This window comes from Etheostoma spectabile, chromosome 7 (genome assembly GCF_008692095.1).
Source record: "Etheostoma spectabile isolate EspeVRDwgs_2016 chromosome 7, UIUC_Espe_1.0, whole genome shotgun sequence".
NCBI lineage: Eukaryota > Metazoa > Chordata > Actinopteri > Perciformes > Percidae > Etheostoma > Etheostoma spectabile.
The window spans coordinates 22,882,873-22,904,454 of record NC_045739.1 but is presented as its reverse complement, the minus strand read 5'-3'; the positions used below and the strand labels follow the sequence as shown (position 1 = coordinate 22,904,454).

Genomic DNA, 21,582 nt, shown 5'->3' with positions numbered 1-21,582 from the left:
CAGAGTACATGCCAGTAAAATGAACAGAGGAGAAGTTATCCATGATAGATACAAAGCAATTGTGAGATCTAAGACAAAATGAGTTTGTAAATTCAAATTAAATAAATTAAATAATTCAAATTAATAATGACCTACATAATTGAAATTGTACAATACTTAGAATTATGAGATAATCTATTATTATTTTTAGAAGGTGTCTCATAATTCTTGTACAAATGTTGACTTTTCATAGTTTTGACTTTCTTCTTTATGATTTTGACGAAGTAAAATAAATTATATCTCAGAATGTGACTCACTAAGTAAAGAGTTTGACCTGGTTTGCCATAGTTTTCAAATGTGTCTAATAATGATTTTTTTTTTTGCCCATATGAAAACCGTATCAACCATAAAACGGAATATCTGGAATAGATATCCATCTATATCAGTCTGTTTACACATCTACAGTGCTCTCTTTGCTCTGTGTGTCATTGTAGAGATGACTGTAGGCAAAGACCAGGAAGTGACCGTCAAATCAAAGGGCGCGGGAGGTCAGGGGAAGGTCGCCGCCAAAGTGACGTCGCCATCGGGGAAGCCGGTGGTCAGCAAGGTGTGGCACATGATTTGCATTCATTTCTTTTCTCTTTTCAAAAAAGTCTAGCGAAGCTTAGTGTCCACATTGAAACCATATATGGTCTTCTCAAAAGTTCCTTATTTTTATAATCTATTTAAAGCTATAGTGCGCAACTTTTCTATATTAATGGACGTCTGTTACATTCAAGCCGTGCTCCACACCATTCTCTCTGGATTTCTCAGTTTGACTATGTTGAAGTATTGCCGGCAACTTGAGTGAAGATAATGACTTCGTCTGAAAAGTCCATTACGTTTTTTTTAATTCTCCGTGTACTTCTTGGCTACAAGCAACTGCTTGAAGGAGGGGTGGGGGTGGTGTTTGATCACGGAAGGCTTGTATCATGTAGAAGCAACGACAGTAGACAAAAACAACGCACTATAGCTTTAAATTATAAATGTCTTACATTGGGCACCTGGGTAGCTCACCAGGTAGAGCAGGCGCCTGTATACAGAGGTTTACTCTATACTCAGCTGCTTGTCTCCCCCCCCCCCCATCTTCAGCTGCCCTGTATGAATAAAGGCCCAAAAATGCATTGTCTTACATTTTGAGCAAAATCTTGCATTTCTAAGACATGCTGTTGGGATGTGGTTTTATTATTACTAAAGTCCTGTTCCTATTCCCTGTCACAGGTGGAGCCAGGGCTGAGCCCAGAGACCAGTCAGGTGAAGTTCATCCCCCGCGAGGCGGGGCCATACCAGGTTGAACTGACCTATGATGGAGTACCGATCCCCGGATCACCCTTCAGCCCCACAGCTTACCCTGTCTCAGATCCTTCCAAGGTTAGTGACAGTTACTGACAGATGGCATGGTTACACATCTATGGAATGAAAAATGAGTAATAAAGGCAGGTGGGGGGGGGGGGTGAAACAGCAAAGTATTGTGATATTTTCCGTGGCAAAACTGCATCGATTCACGTATCAAGTATCAATCTTAGTTAACATTAGTTTCTTTACACAAAGATATGCAGCCTACTTACAATAGTTTTTTTTTTTTTTTAAAGTAAAACAAGCAAAAATTATGAAGTGCACATGAGAATTTGAATCTTCAGACTTGATTATAATATAAACATTTCAATTATAATACAAACATTTGTCAGGTGCATACTACATTTTCGTGAGTTTTTCTCAGTTTGTCTACTTGATAATCCTATTTTGCTGCAGTTAAACTGAAGTGAGATGAACAAACAAAGAAACATTCTTTTTAGATGAAACAGATGTTAACAAAGTTACTTTGGGATATAATTTAACGTTGGAAAAAAGGTAGCAATTTGCTAAATATCGCAGGAAGGGTAATATGTTTAAAATGATTATTCTATTGTATCGTGGGGGTTCTGAGGATTCCCATCCCTAATTAAAAATAAGTATAACATGTAAATTAAATTAAAAGTAATTTTGTTTCTGACGAACAAGTATTCATCAATCATGTATCTCTCTCCTCTCAGGTCCGCTGCTCTGGCCCAGGCTTGGAGCGCGCCAAGGTGGGGGAGAAAGGGGAGTTCATCGTGGACTGTACCAACGCCGGCCCGGCTGAGCTGACCATCGAGATCATCTCCGACAGCGGCACCGAGGCCGAGGTTCACATCCAGGACAATGGAGACGGCACCTACACCATCACCTACATCCCTCTCTACCCCGGCTCGTACACTCTCACCATCCGCTACGGTGGCCAGGATGTGCCAAACTTCCCCGCTCGGCTCAGCGTGGAGCCCGCGGTCGACGCCAGTGGAGTCCGTGTGTTCGGAAAAGGAGTGGAGGGCAAAGGTAAAAAAAAAATTAAAAATACATGCTATAGAAGATGTGATTTCATTTTCACACATTTCTTTATTTAGCGTATACTATTACCATATTTTATAATTTTTTTTTGAATTGTCCTGATGTTTTTTTTGTTTTAACTTTTTTTAAATTTGCATTTATCCTTCATGTATACTTTAAATGCATTTGGTTTGCATTGTGTTAAAGGTCCCATGACATGGTGCTCTTTGGATGCTTTTATATAGACCTTAATGGTACTGTATCTGAAGTCTCTTTTATATAGACCTTAGTGGTCCCCTAATACTGGTATCTGAAGTCTCTTTTATATAGACCTTAGTGGTCCCCTAATACTGTATCTGAAGTCTCTTTTATATAGACCTTAGTGGTCCCTAATACTGTATTCTAAGTCTCTTTATATAGACCTTAGTGGTCCCCTAATACTGTATCTGAAGTCTCTTTATATAAGACCTTGGTGGTCCCCTAATACTGTATCTGAATATCTTTTATATAGACCTTGGTGGTCCCCTAATACTTTATCTGAGTCTCTTTTATATAGACCTTGGGTCCCCTACTCTGTATCTGAAGTATCTTTCCCAAAATTCAACCTTAGTGCAGAATGACAGCCACTAGAGCCAGTCCCACAATGAGCTTTCCTTAGTATGTGCCTCATAAGGATGTGACTGATCCACGTTGAAATCCAATTTCTTTGTCAATGTTACTTTTAAAAAGACTGTTTTTGCTTAGACTATTCGTTCAATTAAAGCCGGGGCTGCTGTGCCACTGCCATAACTGACCTCCTATTCCCTTCTGTAGAGGAGATTCCAATGAGGTTTTAAATTTAGAAAAAGAAAACCAAAGAGATCACTGGCATTGGTACTCCGCATCAGAAGTATCTGAGTCGGATTGGTGCATCCCTAAATGCAATCCAAGTGTGTACACACCTGCAAACATTTCACCAAACATTCTCCCCCTGTGTTTTTAGGTGTTTTCCGTGAGGCGACCACAGACTTCACTGTGGATGCTCGTGCTCTCACACAGACCGGAGGGGACCACATCAAAACCGTCATCAGCAACCCGTCCGGCAGCCGTACGGACGCACTGATCACCGATCTCGGAGATGGAACCTACAACGTAGAGTACACTCCCTATGAGGAGGGTGAGTTCCATCTGAACAATTTGTGCAGAACTGTGTAGGTTCGCTGTTCTATGATACATGAGTTTGAAGGCATCTTGATTTTGTGTGTGCCCACCAGGCCCACATAGTGTGGAGGTGTGCTACGATGGTTCTCCAGCGCCTAAGAGTCCATTCCGTGTTGCCGTCACCGAAGGCTGTGATCCAGCTCGCGTTCGTGTGCACGGTCCCGGCCTGAAATCTGGCATCACCAACAAGCCCAACAAGTTCACAGTGGAAACCCGGTAAGCGAGAGAAAAACATTCACTTGGAGGAATTTCCCCATTTTCTAGTCTAGACTTCCAATCTGGCAGTTTATGACATTTTTTGCCATTTTACAAGCCCACTCCTGGATCGACGGCACCCCTTTATTCTTCCCTGGTTGTGTTTTATAACACCCATTGTCTTCCCCTCTGCAGAGGAGCTGGTACCGGTGGTCTTGGTCTGGCGATGGAGGGTCCATCAGAGGCCAAAATGTCCTGCACTGATAACAAGGATGGCAGCTGCAGTGTGGAGTACATCCCATACGAGCCTGGCAAATACAACCTCAATGTCACCTATGGAGGACAGCCCATCACAGGTACTGTCAATATTGTTGTCATCTTGTTTAACGTATTTAGGAATTTAAATATGAGGGAGTTCATTAAGCACGGATCTGGTTGTATCCAAATTAGAGTTGTTCAGATACTGATACCAGTATCAAAAAAAGCCTCTGATGCTGCCTAACATGGTGGGATCAGATCGGGAAGTCTATGCAGCGATCCGATATGTCATTTTGGCAGGAAAAAAACTACTTTTAAAGTGTTAGTCATGATAGAAAAAAAACATTAATGACTGTCAAACTACATGATAATAGAAAGTTCTTTGGCATTTATTTATTCATGTTTTAAAAGAGTTTGCCCGAGCTAGGCTGTACAACAATGACCGCAAACCAATCCCATCCATACGGGGTTAGCAGTATACAGCTGTTAATAGGATGGGTACTGTATCAGTATTGGCCGATACAGTATTGGAATTGTTATTGGGAAGGAAAAAGTGGTATTGGAACATTTCCAATCCAAATACAAGGATTAGTTTCCTTTGATACACTTGTGTTAGATGATCTTGTACTGACAGGTTCAGAATAAGTGATATCAAATCCATAACAGCACGACCTGAGAGACTCATGGCGTTGAATGGGAGTCGGACACAACAATAGATCAGTTTGTCCCATGTAGTTGTATCCTTGTGGATGACGACTGGTGCTGCGTGTGGGGCCCATCATAACGAGACTAGTGTGTTTTGAATGAATCGTTTTTTGCCTTCTCTCGCCTTGTATGAGAAGTTCACTTACGGATTCCGTGACGTTGACCAATGGGAGCACAGAGTACTCTTGAACACACAACCTGGACAGAGAAGTTTTGTTAATGCAGATTTTCTTCAAGCAAACAGCATCCGGAGAAAAAACTCAAATAATTGAGCATTGAACTGAGAGGAAATAATTAACAATTTTGGTAGGTTTATCCTCCACAAGATGAATTGATTACTTAAAAATATGTATTTAATAAAAGAAACAGGGAAAAGAGAGATTTTGCAGTATTTTGTATTTTCTGAACACAAGACAGCTAGTATCTTACAGACTGCTTTGGACGACATTGTGTGTCTACTTTCTTGTTCCCAAATGTCTGACTGTCAAATGCCAGGTGGAACCTCTTTCAGAATGACATCACACCGGTAGTAAATATCTATTATTGGTTGGGAACCAATTTGTAGTCTGTCATGTGTCTTGGCCGAGTCACGGCAAGAATTTCTGACTCCAGCCAGGCGCCATGAGAGAAAGAGAGGAAAAGGTGGAGGGTGTTCCACATGATAAGGTTTTAGTAACACCGCTGTCTCTGCTTGCTAAACAGTTAGGGCACCTAAGGGTAATTACTGCTAACTTTTCTGAGGTTTTGTCCGTGCAGGCAGTCCGTTCTCCGTGCCAGTCAGTGACACAGTGGACAGTACCAAGGTGAAGTGCCAGGGTCCGGGCCTGGGTACCAACGTCAGAGCCAACATTCCTCAGGCATTCACAGTGGACGCCTCCAAAGCTGGAGTGGCCCCACTGCAGGTCCGCGTGCAGGGACCCAAAGGTAAGTGTTCTAGACTCAGACTTCTCTTTATTGGTCCTTTTGGGATGACTCCTGCAAGGAAATTAAAATTTCCAGCAGCAGTTTTCAACAGCTTACAAATAAGGTATAAAAACACAGTACAGAGAGAAAAACAGCATAAAAATAACAATAAAACCTTTGGCTAGAAAAATGTTTCTGCGTAAATCTATGTACAATTTTAAAGCTTGGATTTTCTGACATTCAAAAAGAATCCTAATTAAGAATTTAAACACTTTTTTGATATAACTTATAACTTATATAACTTTTTTATATAAACTGCTTATAATTTTAGTGCACCTGACCCGTGGTATGAAATAAAACACTTTCTTGTGCCTTTTGGACATTTTAGTAATCAGATTGTTGGACCTACAAACTTCTAATTGCTTTGCGTTGTTGTATTTTATTTTTTTACATCCTAGTTGTCCTGATTTTTTTTTAGTCAAATTGTTTTTACAATTTGGAAAGTTTTAGTTTCTTTCTATGTTCTCATGATGGTTTTGCTTCCTTTTCTTAATTTTGATTTATTCTTGTTTATGTTTTTCCTTTCTTTGACTTTGTAACCCACTCAATGTCATTGTAAATACAGGGTTGCACGTCAATAATCTCTTGAGTATAAATAAAGGTTGAATGAATGAATCTTTCTGTTTATATGTGTGTGTTTAGGTGTGGTGGAGCCTGTGGAAGTGGTGGATAACGGTGATCAGACTCACACCGTCAACTACGTTCCCACCAGAGAGGGACCCTACTCCATTAATGTGTTGTATGCTGACGAGGAGATCCCACGCAGGTAACACACAGTCACACTTACCCAGATTTTCCGGTTTTGTTCCGTCCTCCGCCACACGCTATACCACACCAGGAGAATCTGAGAAATGGAGCGTCTTGCTGCCTGACTTGCAGACGTTATTGTCTCTACAACTAGTACTTGAAAGAACAATCACATGTTTGTTAAGCTTGTATCTAGTGTAGGTTTCCACTAAATGAAGCCGCTTGTGGAAAACATAAAAATAGGGTTTAGACACGCACAGATGTTATGTTCAATAAGTCTCGCACTGCCAGACCTTCCTCCACAGCGCTGTAGAGGAGGGTCTGGCTAGTCCACACTGCATTCTGGGATGGGAGAAAAGCGGGCTCTGGTTTAATGGCATTTCTTTAAACCAATCGCAATCGTCATGGGCGGTGAAAAATAGCTTCGGGAAGGAACTTATTTTGGTGAAACTTGTTAACTTTCAAAGGTAGTTTTATTCGTGCAACAGAAGACTCAGATTGGACAGATAGTCTAGCTAGCTGTCTGGATTTACCCTGCAGAGATCTGAGGACCAGGTAACCATAGTCCTCAGATTGGACAGATAGTCTAGCTAGCTGTCTGGATTTACCCTGCAGAGATCTGAGGACCAGGTCACCATAGTCCTCAGATTGGACAGATAGTCTAGCTAGCTGTCTGGATTTACCCTGCAGAGATCTGAGGACCAGGTCACCATAGTCCTCAGAAATCCACCGGAGGTTAGAACGCCAACACAAAGGAAGCGTTTGGAAGTGTAATGGAAATCCGGAAAAAAAGGACACACGGCTGAACACGGGGCAATCTGGAAAGTAGAAGAAGGTAGTGGATATAGAATGATGTTCAATCAATATGTGTCCCTCTCCTCTCTCCCTCTGTCAGCCCCTACAAGGTGAAGGTGCTCCCCACCCACGATGCCAGTAAGGTGCGTGCCAGCGGACCCGGCCTTAACACCACCGGGGTGCCCGCTTCTATGCCCGTCGAGTTCACCATTGACGCCAAGGATGCAGGCGAGGGACTGCTGGCAGTGCAGATCACTGTGAGTCCTCGCATGCGATTGACTATTTAAGAAAATATTCATGAATGAATCTCTTTCAGTGCTAAAATGTAACTAAGTTGTAACTAATTTACTCAGGTACTATACTTAAGTACAAATTTGAGGTACTTACACTTAAGTTGTCTTTTCTTTTCATGCCACTTTCTACTTCTGCCCCGCTACATTTCAGAGAAATATTGTACTTTTACTCCACTACATTAATTTGACAGTTTTAGTTACTTTACAAATTAAGATTTTTGCTCACAAAACACACGTATGTTTATAAAATATTTTATCAAAAACTACCAAAGTACCCAACAACATAACAGCCTACAAGTCCAGCTGAAAAGATTAGACCATTAAACACACAACTGTTTGGATTGTTTTTCTAAATTGTGAGGATTTTTCTGCATTGAGTACTTTTACTTTTAATAATACAAGTGCATTTTCCTGATGATACTTGCATACTTTTACTTAAGTAACATTTTCAATGCATGATTTTTGCTTGTAACAGAGTATTTATACAGTGTGGTATTAGTGCTTAGTGCTTACCATCCACTTCAATTTACCAAAGAGTTGCATATTATATTACTGGAGTTACAAAACCTTTTTAGATAAATTCAGAGACACTCTATTAGTAAGAAAATGCTATTTGTATCAAAGAAATTTATTAGCAAACCTTTCTGACATTTACAAATTTATCTGTGACGCGGCCTGACATTTTTAGGGGTGGAATGCATATAAGAAAATGTGTTTTATTCAGGCATAAAAACATGCTGAGATGGCACGTTAGGTGTTTCTCTCTCTTATATATGGCTCAATGTTCCGATTTCTTTTTTTTAATGTACTTTGAAGAATGTCCCACATAATAAAAACACATTATTCTGGTAACTGTTTTAAAACATTGGCCACTTCCACCCCTGCAGGACCCAGAGGGGAAGCCTAAGAAGGCTAATATCCGTGACAACCATGACGGGACCTATCTGGTGTCCTATGTGCCGGACATGACCGGCAGATACACCATCCTCATTAAGTACGGAGGGGACGAGATCCCATACTCGCCCTACCGTATCCGAGCCCTGCCCACTGGAGACGCCAGCAAGTGCACTGTCACAGGTATGTATAGCACGGTTAGACCGCTGCTCATATATGTATTTGTTTTCATGTGTTTGAAAAATTGACTTAAAGGACACAAGTCCTTTTACCTTGGAGAAGTAGCAATACTCTGATTTTTATATAACGATTTAGACTTCAAAACTGTTGTATTGTTGGTCAAATTTCTCTCCTGCATTATTACATTACATGTCATTTGGTTGACGTTTTTATGATAATGTAACATAATAATGTAATTTACTGTTGCATACTAAACCCCCAGACCAGATTTTCACCAGGGTTTTATGTCCTCACACATCCAAATGTAGTTGCAAGAGGACTTTGTTTACTGTAAATCGGGGTGAACAGCAGCAGGAAGCCACCGCTCCGAAGATTAGGTCCTGATTTGTGATAGCAAACAAGATGCACAGTGTTGTGTTATTCATGATTCATCCACAGTTTAACGTATTAGGAAATGCACTCACTTTCTTGCAGAGAGTTACATGAAGAAGATTGATACCACTTTCATATCTGTCTAATAAATATGAAGCTGGAGCCAGGGGAAGCTAAGATTAGCATACTAACACTGGAAGCAAAAGGAAGACTGTAATTATGTATCCCACTCCTTTTCTTGAAAAGATGCGCCCTGCGTTGGGACATGGTAGCCCATTGGTCGGGGGGATAGGACCCCCAACATGCAGGCATGGCTGCCTGGCCAATCCTAGCGCATAGACTGTAAAAGTAATGGACTGAGCTTCCAGGTTTGAAAAGTGCCTTAAAGCTGCCTTCTATGAGGAATGATGGATGGCGGCAGCACCCAGGGGTCCCTGTCTATTGTCGGTAAATCTCCACTGGATGACTCGCTTCAGAAAGGTCACAAATCTGCATCTTTTCCCCTTTAGCGTTTAGCTTGGCCCGGCACCATTCAAACTATGAACTTTGTCACATCCGTTTGGCTAAAAAAAACAAGTTGGCGACGGCCAAATTGCCAAACCCGGACTGACATCACTGCTGCTACGTCCACTGTTTTAACAGTCTATGGTCTCGCCAACAACAGTAGTGGGATTCATAACACTGGGGACACGGAGCCAGGCTGTTTCCCTGTTTTCATTTCCAGTCGATATGCTAAGCTATGCTAAGCTGAGCGGCCGCTGGCTCTAGCTTCAGATATGAGAGTGGGATCCATGAGAGTGCCAAAAATATCAACGTTCATCTCAGTGTACCTGCTGCTCATATCTCATTTTTTTCATGCATTGTTATGTTGTGTTCCTCACGCTGTGCTCCTCACTTACACTCCCCCTCACCTAAGTTTCTTGCTGCACACACACACACACACACACACACAAATGCACACACACACACACACCCTCCGTGCTTCACACTCCACCATCACCGTTTGTTTTTAAGTGTTTGGAGCACAGTGATTGCCTCCCACCACCCCCACCCCCACCTGACTGTCTTTTTTATTTGTCACCTTTTTTTTTCTCTCGCTCCCCTGCTTCTCACCGTTCCTATTATCAGTCTCAATCGGCGGTCACGGTTTAGGTAAGCCTTCTGAACGACTTTGTTATGTAGAGGAACTGTTCTTTCTTCCTCTGTTCTGTCAGCATGGAGGATGGTGGCACCAGCTTTCAACAAGATACCCCAATTTCTCTCTCTCTCTCTTTTTCTACTCTACTATATATTTCTCTCTCCCATACCTTCTCTTCCTCTCATCTCGATTTCCACTTCCTTTGTCAAAACGTTTGTCTTCGTTTCCCTCTCTCATGTTTTTTGTTGGACAGACTAATGGACTAACGGAGTAGGTAGGATGGCATGGTGGAATGGCTAATCTAGCTTTCAGTTCTACATGGAAAACTGTCTGACAGTAACATATGAGTCAATAGTAACAACATAGTGTAGACGGGTGTAACATGACTAGATCTCATCCAGCTTTGTCCCTGTCTCGTAATTGTGGAATGTGCATGCTGAATTGTGTTTGCGTGTGTGCGTGCGTGTGTTCTGTTAGATATTTTATTGTTAGACTTCCTCTCACCGCTGACCCTTCCTTCTTCCTTCTCCTTCTCCTTCTCAAGGCGCAGGCGTTGGCCCAACCATCCAGATCGGCGAACAGACAGTCATCACAGTGGACGCCAAGGCCGCTGGGAAAGGCAAGGTGACCTGCAGCATGTGCACGCCCGAGGGGGCGGAGCTCGACGTGGACGTCGTCGAGAACGAGGACGGCACATTTGACATCTTCTACACGGCGCCACAGCCCGGCGAGTATGTCATCTGCGTCCGTTTCGGAGGGGAGCACATCCCCAACAGTCCCTTCCAAGTCACGGTGAGTCGCGTGCATTTTCACTTTTCTTTACACAGTTGGTTGAGCATATATACTCTTTTGCTGGTGACATACAGCTTGGTAGAACAACAAAAAACGAAATAACAAGAGCAGAGTCAAAGAAAAACCGATAAACTGATCAGATCACGGTGCAGGCAGGACAACTTTATTAATCCCACACTGGGGAAATTTCCTTGTTACAGCAGATCAAAAGAAAAATTCACACACATCAGAATAACTCCAATACACATTAAATAGACAAAAAATATACAAAAAGTATTATAAGAAATAGGAAAAATAGAATGATGATAATAATAATAATAGTAATAATAATAATAATAATAGTCAAATGTGCATTATAAACACCTTTATTATAAACAGACAGGTAAAAAATATATATAAATACACCAATATACAGATGACAGTAAGGTGCAAATGAATCGAAATTATACATTGCTCAATAGGAGGTGACACAGAGTAATAAGTAAATAAATAAATATGCATAGTGCAGAATATTGTCAAGTGATGACTTGTGTGGCAGAATCAGGGGAATCAGCTGTGCTACATCATGATGTTGTATTAAAGAGTCTGTGACTGCTGCTGGAAATACTGAAATAACAAACACACACCTGCTCTCGGTTTGAGCTTATTGTAAAAAATGCAAGCAGGGTTTCCGTACCGTTGTAAGGCTTAGGCGCAGCACCCTAAGGCCATTTGGTGCACCAACTAAGCTGAATGAATGTAACCAAATGACTTTTCTCAGATATAATGATTGCAAGTTTTTCCTTTTCTAAGTGTTTTTTTTTATTATCTGCTCTAGCTTTTCCAATGTTTTAGACACAGTTATGTTAATAGTTATGATCCAAAATGATGTGAAATTGTACTTTCTTTTTTTTTTATCGAGAAACAAACAAAAATAATTAAGGGTGGCCCCTTAACAAACCCCTCCTCCCCACCAAAAATGTGCACCTGATGGTGCGTTCCATTTAACTCAGAAGCTGGGAATCACGTCATACCCGAGTTGAATGCGTTCCGTTTACAAGTCGGATTTTCATTGTTTTCATCAGCTTTACCCAGATTAGGCATTGTTAGCAGTTAGCATGCCAGTTGACAATAACAGTTTTTTTGTGCATACAAACAGCGTAACAACATGTCTACAGTTAGAAGATTGACAACAACTGCTGTACGACTGATTTAGTGAGACACAAATAACTCAGAAGTGCTGCTGAACTGTATGTTACTACAGCTTTCACAACTGTTGATGCACGGAGCAGCCGTGTTGCTCAAATTATGAGCTTGGAAATTCGAGGTCAGGGGGCGTGTTTCCGACTTTGACCTCGGAAAATCCGACTTCCGACTTCCTATGGAACTCACCTAGGGAAAACAATGCAAAGTTCATTGACGCTGTTTCTCCCCACAGAAGCTCTGTGATTGGGTCCCGGTTGCGCCAGACGTTTTCTAAATCACTCTGACCACTGTTTTATTCCCCATCCAATCCCCTTCCATCTTTGTCACCCTCTCCATCCCCTACACAACCCCCTTACCCTACCCCCCCTACCACCTCCTCCTCCCCCCCCCCCACCCCTCCCTCCCTCCCAGGCACTGGAAGGAGCCCCATCAGACCAGCTCATGCAGCAGAGCCAATTGCCCCAGTACTACGCTCAACAGCCCTGGGTACCTAAAACCTCTGTCTGCAGCCTCTCATCCCTCTCAACTTCTTCTATTCTTTCTTTTCCCTCATCCACATCCTCCCACCTGGCCTCCTTCTTTCATCAGCCCGCATCAGTGTCTGCTGTCTCTCCTTGCAGGTGTTTTATCTCTTGACGGGACTTTATCTCTCATTTTGCTCCCTCCATCTCCTAAACAGGATTCCTCAAACACATGGGAAATGCAACAGAGCGGCATTAGGCAATAGCAAAAAAACATTCATAGTCTTCTCCTGTGTGCTGCAGTTCCAAAACATACGCACAGTTTTTAAATTTTTAGGGCTGCAAAGATTAGAATGAAAAGAATAGATGTCAACTTTTAAATGAATCTCCAACTAATTTGATAATCGATTAATCAGTTTGAGTAATTTTTTATGAAGGAAAAAGTAAAAAATTTGATTCCTGCTTCTTAAATGTGAATTTCTAGTTTCTTCAATCCTCTGATACAGTAAACTGAATATCTTTGAGATGTGAAAAAAACAAGACATTTGACGGTGTCTTTGGGAAAGCCCGATTCTTTATTTTTATTTTTTATTTTTTTCTTAATTTCTGACATTTTAAAGACCAAAGAAGTAATTAACAGATTAATCAACGATTAAAATAATACTTAGTGGCAGCCCTACAGTTTCTATTCCACAACATGGGTAATGTCTCCTTTGAAATTAGGGAGTTAGATGTCTCCCATGAGATATTGTGCAGTCCGTCTGTTCAGCGGTGCTCCATGTCGACTCGCTTAGGAGACAGAAGCCATTTTGAGAGCGATCAATGTGGGCGTGTCAGCTGCTCCACATTTCGCAAAATGGCTAACGGTGCTTTGTCATTCTCCCCCTGACCTACCAGTGTTTTTGTCCTCATCTCATTCTCTCTCACAGTTTGTGTCAGTGTCATCATCCTGACCATGATCCCCATTGTCATCCCCCGTTGTCCAATCATTTCATCTCATGATTGTCTCATCCCATTCTGTCTGTTGGTGTTCTGGAAACTTTCGCCCGTCTGTCCTGCGCTGTGTTGACTGCATCTGTGACGTTTACTGTTTACCGCAACCACACCCGTCGCCACAACCCTCGTCACGGACTGTGTGTATCTGACCTCTGCCCTCTGCTCTCTGTCTCCCAGGCAACAGACAGACCAATGGGAATGAACGGTCTGGATGTGGCAGGGCTGAGGCCGTTTGACCTGGTCATCCCATTCACCATCCAGAAGGGAGAGATCACAGGTAACACAGACCCGTCTGCACTATAATCAGGGTTCCCACACGTTTTCATTGACAAAATGTCATGAGTTTAAGGACCCATAAATACATTTCCATGACCATTCAAATCGTATAACACAAGCATAACTCTATAGTATACTGTTCTCCGAATGTTAATCATAATAAGTTCAATATAATACATATAGCACCTTTTACAGACATCCCAAAAATAGAGCCAGCCTGATATATATCGGCAGGCCAATGTATATGATCTGTGTGTTGCGTGTATCTCACTGTACGAAATGTTTCTGTCCTCTGCTTCAGGTGAAGTCCGAATGCCATCGGGCACCGTGGCCAAGCCTGACATCACAGACAACAAGGACGGCACTGTTACGGTCAAGTACGCTCCCACTGAGGCCGGTCTGCACGAGATGGACATCAAATACGATGGCATCCACATCCCTGGTACAACCTCTGAGGGTTTTTGAAAATACAACGGAAATGTATAACCCCGAATGTGCATGAGATATTCTTCTCCTTTCTTCTCCATTCACAGGAAGTCCCCTACAGTTCTACGTGGACTACATGAACAGTGGTAATGTCAGTGCATATGGCCCAGGCCTGATCCATGGGACTGTCAACAAGCCAGCTGTCTTCACCGTTAACACCAAAGATGCTGGAGAGGGTATGTAGCAGTCGGGTGGCAGAATACATCTGACTTTATGCAGCCACCTGTGCAGATTAGGGGTCTAAATCACACATTTTACCATGGATACATCTATTCTTTCAACTTGAACTTTATTGTCCTGAAAGAAATTTGATCTGCAGCAGGCATCAAATCTAGGGCCATGACAAACATCAAATATTGAAAGCATAACGGTTCCACAACACAAATGAAAACAAGGGACAAACTGAACCAGAAACTAAAAAAACAAGCAAAACAAAACATTAGAAACAGCAAAGTAAATAAATACATGTTTAGTGCTGTGAGACAAGTGAAAATGTAATGGAATAACTAAATAATCAATCCAAGCTAATTTAGCTATCTAACACATATACGCATAAATTACCATATGGGTCATTTTACGAGATACACATTTGGTTTCATTAGCACCATTCAGCTTATAACGCTAACTTGCCCAATGTTTGACCAAGGGAAAAAAGCTTCTGGGGGAGAGTGTTTGGCTCGAGGCCATGGTGCAAAGGACACTGGGTAAATTACTCCAAACCATCCCTTTTTAAGAACAACCTGTAAAATAACTGTAAAATATTTTTGTGAAATGCAATGAAACGTTTGAACACGGTAGCTGACATTAAAGTGTCTTTAATAACCCATGAGGGTTAACCATTTTGTGTGCATGACACAATATTAAAGAAAAGTCAATTTAAAAAAAGAAAACAAAAGAAAAAATTAATCAGACCGAAAAGAAAGAAAGCAGAAGAGAGGGCCAAATCGTAATCACACTAAAAACCCTTTGTCCTTGTAGGCGGTCTGTCTCTGGCCATCGAGGGTCCATCCAAGGCCGACATCAGCTGTGTTGACAACCAGGATGGGACGTGCACTGTGTCCTACCTGCCCGTCCTGCCTGGAGACTACAGCATCCTGGTCAAATACAACGACAAGCACATCCCTGGCAGCCCCTTCTCTGCTAGGATTACTGGTAACACCATATGATCCTAAATACTCAATTATGAACAGGAAATATGAATCACCATTAAAGGCCATCACATCACTGGCATTTCCACACACACACCCCCATTTAGTCCTCAGTTGTTTTGGTCTTAGTTGACAAAGATCAACTTATCTTTTTATAAGTTAAGTACTTATAAGTTAAGTACTTTTTAACACAAGATATAATGTGTATATATTGTGCTTTTGCATGCTTATTTGTGGAGATTTGCATATCTAAAGATTTAAATCAGCTAATCGATTAGTTGTCCCAAATGTGATTATTTTGGAAAACTGTTCTTATTTGGCTAGCGGTAATGTTATTGGTGTTATAAGTTAGCATAGTCAAACAACCGGACCCAGGGTTAGTGTTGGATATTAGGTGGTTTCCTCTGAGGAATGTCCACACGTTATAGTTAGTGTAGATCAATTTACGCCAGGGAGGAATGACAGAACAAGTTTGACTATCACTGCCCCATGCTAGCTTGTCTCCTCTCTCTGAGTCTCCCTGTCTCTGATGTGTCCCCAGGTGATGACTCCATGAGGATGTCCCATCTGAAGGTGGGCTCAGCCGCAGACATCCCACTGGACATTGGAGAGTTTGACCTCAGCCAGCTGACCGCCTCCCTAACCACGCCCTCGGGCCGCGAGGAGCCCTGCCTGCTGAAGATGCTGCGTAACGGACATGTTGGTGAGTGCGTGAAATGGACTGACATGATAAGTCTTAACCCTTGTGTTGTCCTTCATGTCACGGGGACTTCTTTATTTTATTTACATTTTGTATTAGCCTGTGCTTTGGGGTCCCCGGGGCCTTTTTTTATTTCATGTCAACTGCCATCGTGGCTTCGCCCTTTGGGTCTCGGAGACCCTTTTTTATTTGTAGGCAATTATACGTATGGTCTGCTACTCCCGCCTCGCCAATCGAGTCTTTGGTACCCCGTAGAACGAGATCAAGGCTATTGGGATACGCGTTTGAGTGCAGGACGGGTCTTGGGACCCTGGAGGCCGAGGCTACGGTAGCAGAAAAATACAATTGAATGCAGGATGTTGTCTTTGGGACCCAAAGGACAAAACAAGGGTTAGATGTGTTTCATGCTTCTTGCATTCAGCGGGGTTGGAACAGTTTGGATGCAGATGTTCCACAGAAACAAGTTCCTTCCCAAGGCTATTTTGGAGAGGCACAGTTGCTCCGTCCGCAGCTTAGCACCGCCCAAAGGCAATTGTGATTGGTTTAAAGAAATTCCAATCAACCTCCTCCGCAGCATTGTGGAGGAAGGTCTGAGCAATGTGAGACTAGCACCAGCCTGAGCGCAAGAAGCATGAAAGCCGTTTTAGCTGTCTTCTTCTTAAATCCTTATTTCAACTGCTGTCTTTGTGTATGTCTCTGTCACAGGCATCTCATTTGTTCCTAAGGAGATTGGCGAGCACCTTGTGAACATCAAGAAGAACGGTCGCCATATTCCCAGCAGCCCCATTGCTGTTATGATCAACCAATCAGAGATCGGTGACGCCAGCCGCGTGCGTGTGAGCGGCCCGGGTCTGAACGAGGCCAGGACCTTTGAGCCTGCCGAATTCATCATCGACACTCGTGATGCAGGTACACGCTTGATAAAAATTTAGGATTTCTGCGTTGTTACATTTCCTTTTCAATCATCCAGATGTAATATTTAGTACCACACTCTCTGGTGTTCCTTCCATACAGGCTACGGCGGCCTGAGCCTGTCCATTGAGGGGCCCAGTAAAGTGGACATCAACACTGAGGACCAGGAGGACGGCACCTGTAAGGTCACCTACTGCCCCACTGAACCAGGAAATTACATCATCAACATCAAGTTCGCTGACCAACATGTGCCAGGTGCGTACCTCAAAACAGCCAGGGAAGAAACTGACTATAAAACAATGGCTAGAAATAATAGAAGAGATTTACACTATGGAAGAAAATGACTTGCAGCTTAGAGTGAGAGAAAATGTTTTCATTCATAAATGGAAGAAATAAATGGAAGAAATGGATGATGCAGTGGAAATAGTTTATGACGTAACTTATGGATAGGTTTCAAGATACTGGATTTGTACTTTGATGTAGCTATGTCTGTTTGTTAATGTTTCCTTTTCTATGATTGTAAAACCCTTGATTGAAGCTATATATGTGTATATATATATATATATATATATATATAGTTACATGCACAAAACCAAATAGACAAAAGTTTAACAAAAAAACTGGTATTGCAGAACAAATCAATGCTGTTCTGAATTACAAAAGTGTGTGTGTGATTGTGTATGTGTGTGTGATTGTGTGTGTAGGAAGTGCATTCACCGTGAAGGTAACAGGGGAGGGCAGGATGAAGGAGAGCATCACGAGGAAGAGGAGAGCAGCATCAGTCGCCAACGTCGGCAGCCAGTGTGACCTCAGCCTCAAGATCCCAGGTAACACTGACGTTATGATGCGTCATAACAATCGAACTTTATTAATTATTTAAAATGTATGTCAGTGCAGTAGTGATGGGGCGGTGAAGCAGTGGTGTCGAAGTCCCGCCCATATACTCAATCGGGTAACTTTTTTTTAGCATCAAATAACTAATAATAACCAAACCTGTCAGAAAAAATGATCACTTGAAATACCACAATTTTTTGGGGAAATCTTTATTTTTTGATGTGTAATTACATTGGTTTTGTTTGGCCCGTGTCCTATCCGCTTACATGGAGCATTTTTTGGCTTTAAAGCCCCGCTTGTATGTCAGAAAATTTTCAAGAGATATTTCTTTATAACTGACATGAATGAATCAGGTTACGTTTCCACATTTTAGCATGTTACAGATCCACGTCATCCGTGTTTAAAAAAAATCAAATAAAAATAAAAAATGCAATGTTTCATTGTCATTGGAAGTTCAAAGTTAAAGAGTGTCTCTACAGGTGTGTCTTCAGTTATTCAATGATCTGTTTGCCTGTCTCTGCAGAGATCAGCATAGCGGACATGACGGCTCAGGTGACCAGCCCGTCTGGCCAGGTTCACAAGGCCGACATTATGGAGGGAGAGAACAACACCTACTGCATCCGCTTTGTCCCCACCGAGACGGGTGTGCACACCGTGTGTGTGAAATACAACAACGTGCATGTGCCTGGCAGCCCGTTCCAGTTCACCGTGGGCCCCCTGGGAGAGGGCGGGGCTCATAAGGTCCGCGCTGGAGGGCCGGGCCTGGAGAGAGCAGAAGCTGGAGTACCAGGTTGGTGTAGTAGCCGCAGGATTATTAGTTTGTCTTATTAGTTATTCTAGTTTATCTGTTTTATATTCTCCTCAATTGTTCTTAACGGCTCTTTAATGTGTAATGTAAAGCATTCTATATTGCCTTGTTGCTGAAATGCCTTGGCATGTGCCTATGCTGCAATATATATACAGTGTACCTGACTGTTTTGGCCCCTGTGTTGTGTGTAGCTGAGTTCAGTATCTGGACAAGGGAGGCTGGTGCCGGAGGTCTCAGTATTGCTGTGGAGGGGCCGAGCAAGGCTGAAATCGCCTTCGAGGACCGCAAGGACGGCTCCAGTGGAGTGTCCTACATCGTGCAGGAGCCTGGTGAGAGTAGAGACAGGGAAAGATTTATGCATGAGAATTAAAGGGAAACTTTGGGTTTTTGTTTTTCAACCTGGACCTTATTTTCCTGTGTGTGTGTATCTCTGAGACTGATGATTGGTTAAGCAAGACCACTGCAGTGGCAGCGGCCAAACAAGCTCCAATGTAAGTCAAAGGGCAATTGGGTGCCTTCAATTTACGTCTACAAAAAATGCTTGTTTGTTGACACTGACATGCTCAGAATATTGTTCTAAGTGTCTGACAACATTATGGAAGAGGCTCTATTTAATAAATAATATACTGTATAATACAATCTTATCATAGTAAAACAAACTTAATTCAAAGTCGACTGAAACAACAGCAAAAGTCTTTCCACTGTTTCAACAAACACACTGTTTTTGTTTAAATAAACTCTTTACCAATGAAAATATACTGGCTCTATACACGTTTTAAAGTAAAGGATCTTACTCTTTAATACAAAGGTCTATCTCTGTAGGGATCCTTTTCAAAATGTAGTCAGACACTCAGAATAGCAATCTGAGACATTGGCAAAACAGCTCTTTTAGTGGATGTAAATTGACAATGTACATTTGCCCCATAGGGTTAGAATGGCAGCCTGGTTCATGGCTGCCAGTTGCAGCGTTCTCACTTAATACTAGACCAGTTTCAAAGAGTTTTGTTCACATAAGTCACTTAGACTAGCCTAGAAATCCAGGCCCAAATCCAAAAGTTATAAGGGTCTGGCATCTAGTAATGACAGTTGGGCATCTCAAGGGGCGGCACCAGGCGTGCATTTGAAAATCTCCCTTCACGCAATCGGATTACACTACGACCAATCACAACAACACACAGGGTGATGTAGCCAGAGCCCCATGCGCTTAGCTGCCAGCGGAGCTAACTTTTAGATTAAACTGTCGTCGTCTGGGCCGCCTATATCAGATACAGCGATGTGATTGGTGCAGCTCGGCTACAAGGGTAAATGAGCAGCATTGCTCGATGCTAGAGTAACTCGCTGAGCAAAATTCAAATTTGGCTCTTGTGAGAACTCTGGATTTCCAGGCTTCATTTAGACACCAATGCATCGGAAAATAAGGTCCAGGTTGAAAACAACTAAAATTACTTATTAAGCATGTGCAGCGGGGAAAAATAAACATCCATTAAATTTTCTCTTTAGTGCTGTTTTTAATAGTCTTTTACTCTCCTGAAGAACTATAATCTACAGTATAGATGTATACTGTTGAGGCCTGCCACTGTTTTTGCATTTTTGTGACTTCCTGACTTGAAATCCGTTGTCCTGTAGGAGACTACGAGGTGTCCATCCGCTTCAACGACGAGCACATCCCCGACAGCCCCTTCGTGGTCCCGGTGGCCTCGCCGTCAGACGACGCCCGTCGCCTCACTGTTGCCAGTCTTCAGGTGAGGCTCTGAGACACACACACATCCGTGTGCACACACGCCAGGCCACAGTGCACTGCCCACAACGCAGCAGCAGCAGATCCGAGTATGTCATATATCAGATTAAAGCAGTGTGGACAGTGGACAGTTCAGTTTTTTGGTTTTTACACAATAGACCAATATTTCCTGCTCAGAAGGACTTTGTGTGGATAGTATGGAGTTAAGTGTAATAGTTTACGTCGAGTATACTTAAAACTTCTATAGCAGAGCTGAGTAGCAACTGGTTGAGCAGGCCAGGAGGCTTAGAGTTGCATAAGATGAGAGTTAAGAGGTACAGGCGTAGGATCAGCACCTGCTGCTGCATTGTTAGGCAGTGCAAGGGCTTCTGGGATACTATTGGACTGTGTGTGTTTCTCGTGCCTCATTCTAAAGGCTGCCAACAGCCTGCCAACTCCCAAAAGTGACACGGGGCGCTAAAGGGTTAAAGAGGTCTCACATGGGCTACTTTTCCTCTCTTTGTTCTCACTTTTACAAATACAGGCAAAACTGTGGAAGCCCACTTCTAACCAAGAAAGAAAAGAAAAAAGATAAAGTTATGCAGGATTTAAAAAAAACTCATCATCATCATCAAGACTCATAAGCAGAGCTAAATGGAATCTGCAGATTTTTAACAGTTTTCAACAGTGATCAAGAATAAAAATCTGCAGAATTCAGCGGACGGTTTCTCTGCTCTGCCTGGAGATGTGTTAACATTCTGAGTTTTATTTCAATTCTCATGAATTTGTTGACAATCTCTGAAAAGTTCTGCAAAATTGTTGTGTCCGCAGATTCATAGTGGCGCTGCTCATCAGGTTGACTTACCAGGAGTATTTTTATTGTGCATAACTTTTCATCTGTTTTTTTTTTTTTTCTGTTGGTAATAGGCCTTCATACAACACTGACTTTCATACATTATCATGTATCTTCACCTGCATGCAGACCCCCCTCACATAAGCACAGATATGCTCAAACATATACATAAACCTACAAATATAAACCGATAAATATACTTATTGAGTGTAAAACTGGCTCCTTCTCACAAAAAAATGTAACTTCCTCATTCTCTGTTCTCTTCAGTTTCTGTGTGACTTACACAAAAACCTGCTCTCTCTGCCTTTAAACC

At 42.3% G+C, this 21,582-nt stretch overlaps 1 protein-coding gene and 1 long non-coding RNA gene across 5 annotated transcripts in view; one reads left to right on the top strand and one right to left on the bottom strand.

Annotated features, from left to right (window-relative positions):
- The window catches only part of flna (filamin A, alpha (actin binding protein 280)), a 65,655-nt gene that overhangs the window by 38,204 nt on the left and 5,869 nt on the right, over positions 1–21,582 (top strand). Inside the window, exons 21-44 of one of the 4 annotated variants that reach the window (XM_032522000.1) lie at positions 474–586; positions 1,240–1,389; positions 2,052–2,370; positions 3,344–3,517; positions 3,615–3,777; positions 3,952–4,112; positions 5,476–5,643; positions 6,325–6,448; positions 7,325–7,481; positions 8,405–8,594; positions 10,092–10,115; positions 10,646–10,893; positions 12,490–12,564; positions 13,713–13,812; positions 14,113–14,253; positions 14,345–14,473; positions 15,276–15,449; positions 15,987–16,148; positions 16,851–17,054; positions 17,160–17,312; positions 17,762–17,884; positions 18,415–18,681; positions 18,891–19,028; positions 20,326–20,441. In XM_032522000.1, coding sequence (XP_032377891.1) covers positions 474–586; positions 1,240–1,389; positions 2,052–2,370; positions 3,344–3,517; positions 3,615–3,777; positions 3,952–4,112; positions 5,476–5,643; positions 6,325–6,448; positions 7,325–7,481; positions 8,405–8,594; positions 10,092–10,115; positions 10,646–10,893; positions 12,490–12,564; positions 13,713–13,812; positions 14,113–14,253; positions 14,345–14,473; positions 15,276–15,449; positions 15,987–16,148; positions 16,851–17,054; positions 17,160–17,312; positions 17,762–17,884; positions 18,415–18,681; positions 18,891–19,028; positions 20,326–20,441 — 3,773 coding nt within the window. The remainder of the gene's footprint in view (positions 1–473; positions 587–1,239; positions 1,390–2,051; positions 2,371–3,343; positions 3,518–3,614; positions 3,778–3,951; positions 4,113–5,475; positions 5,644–6,324; positions 6,449–7,324; positions 7,482–8,404; positions 8,595–10,091; positions 10,116–10,645; positions 10,894–12,489; positions 12,565–13,712; positions 13,813–14,112; positions 14,254–14,344; positions 14,474–15,275; positions 15,450–15,986; positions 16,149–16,850; positions 17,055–17,159; positions 17,313–17,761; positions 17,885–18,414; positions 18,682–18,890; positions 19,029–20,325; positions 20,442–21,582) is intronic. The other 3 variants (XM_032522001.1, XM_032522002.1, XM_032522003.1) reach the window with 3 other exon arrangements.
- The window catches only part of LOC116693235 (uncharacterized), a 318-nt gene continuing 246 nt past the window's right edge, over positions 21,511–21,582 (bottom strand). The window contains exon 2 of the long non-coding RNA XR_004332872.1: positions 21,511–21,560. This is a non-coding gene — a long non-coding RNA (uncharacterized LOC116693235). The remainder of the gene's footprint in view (positions 21,561–21,582) is intronic.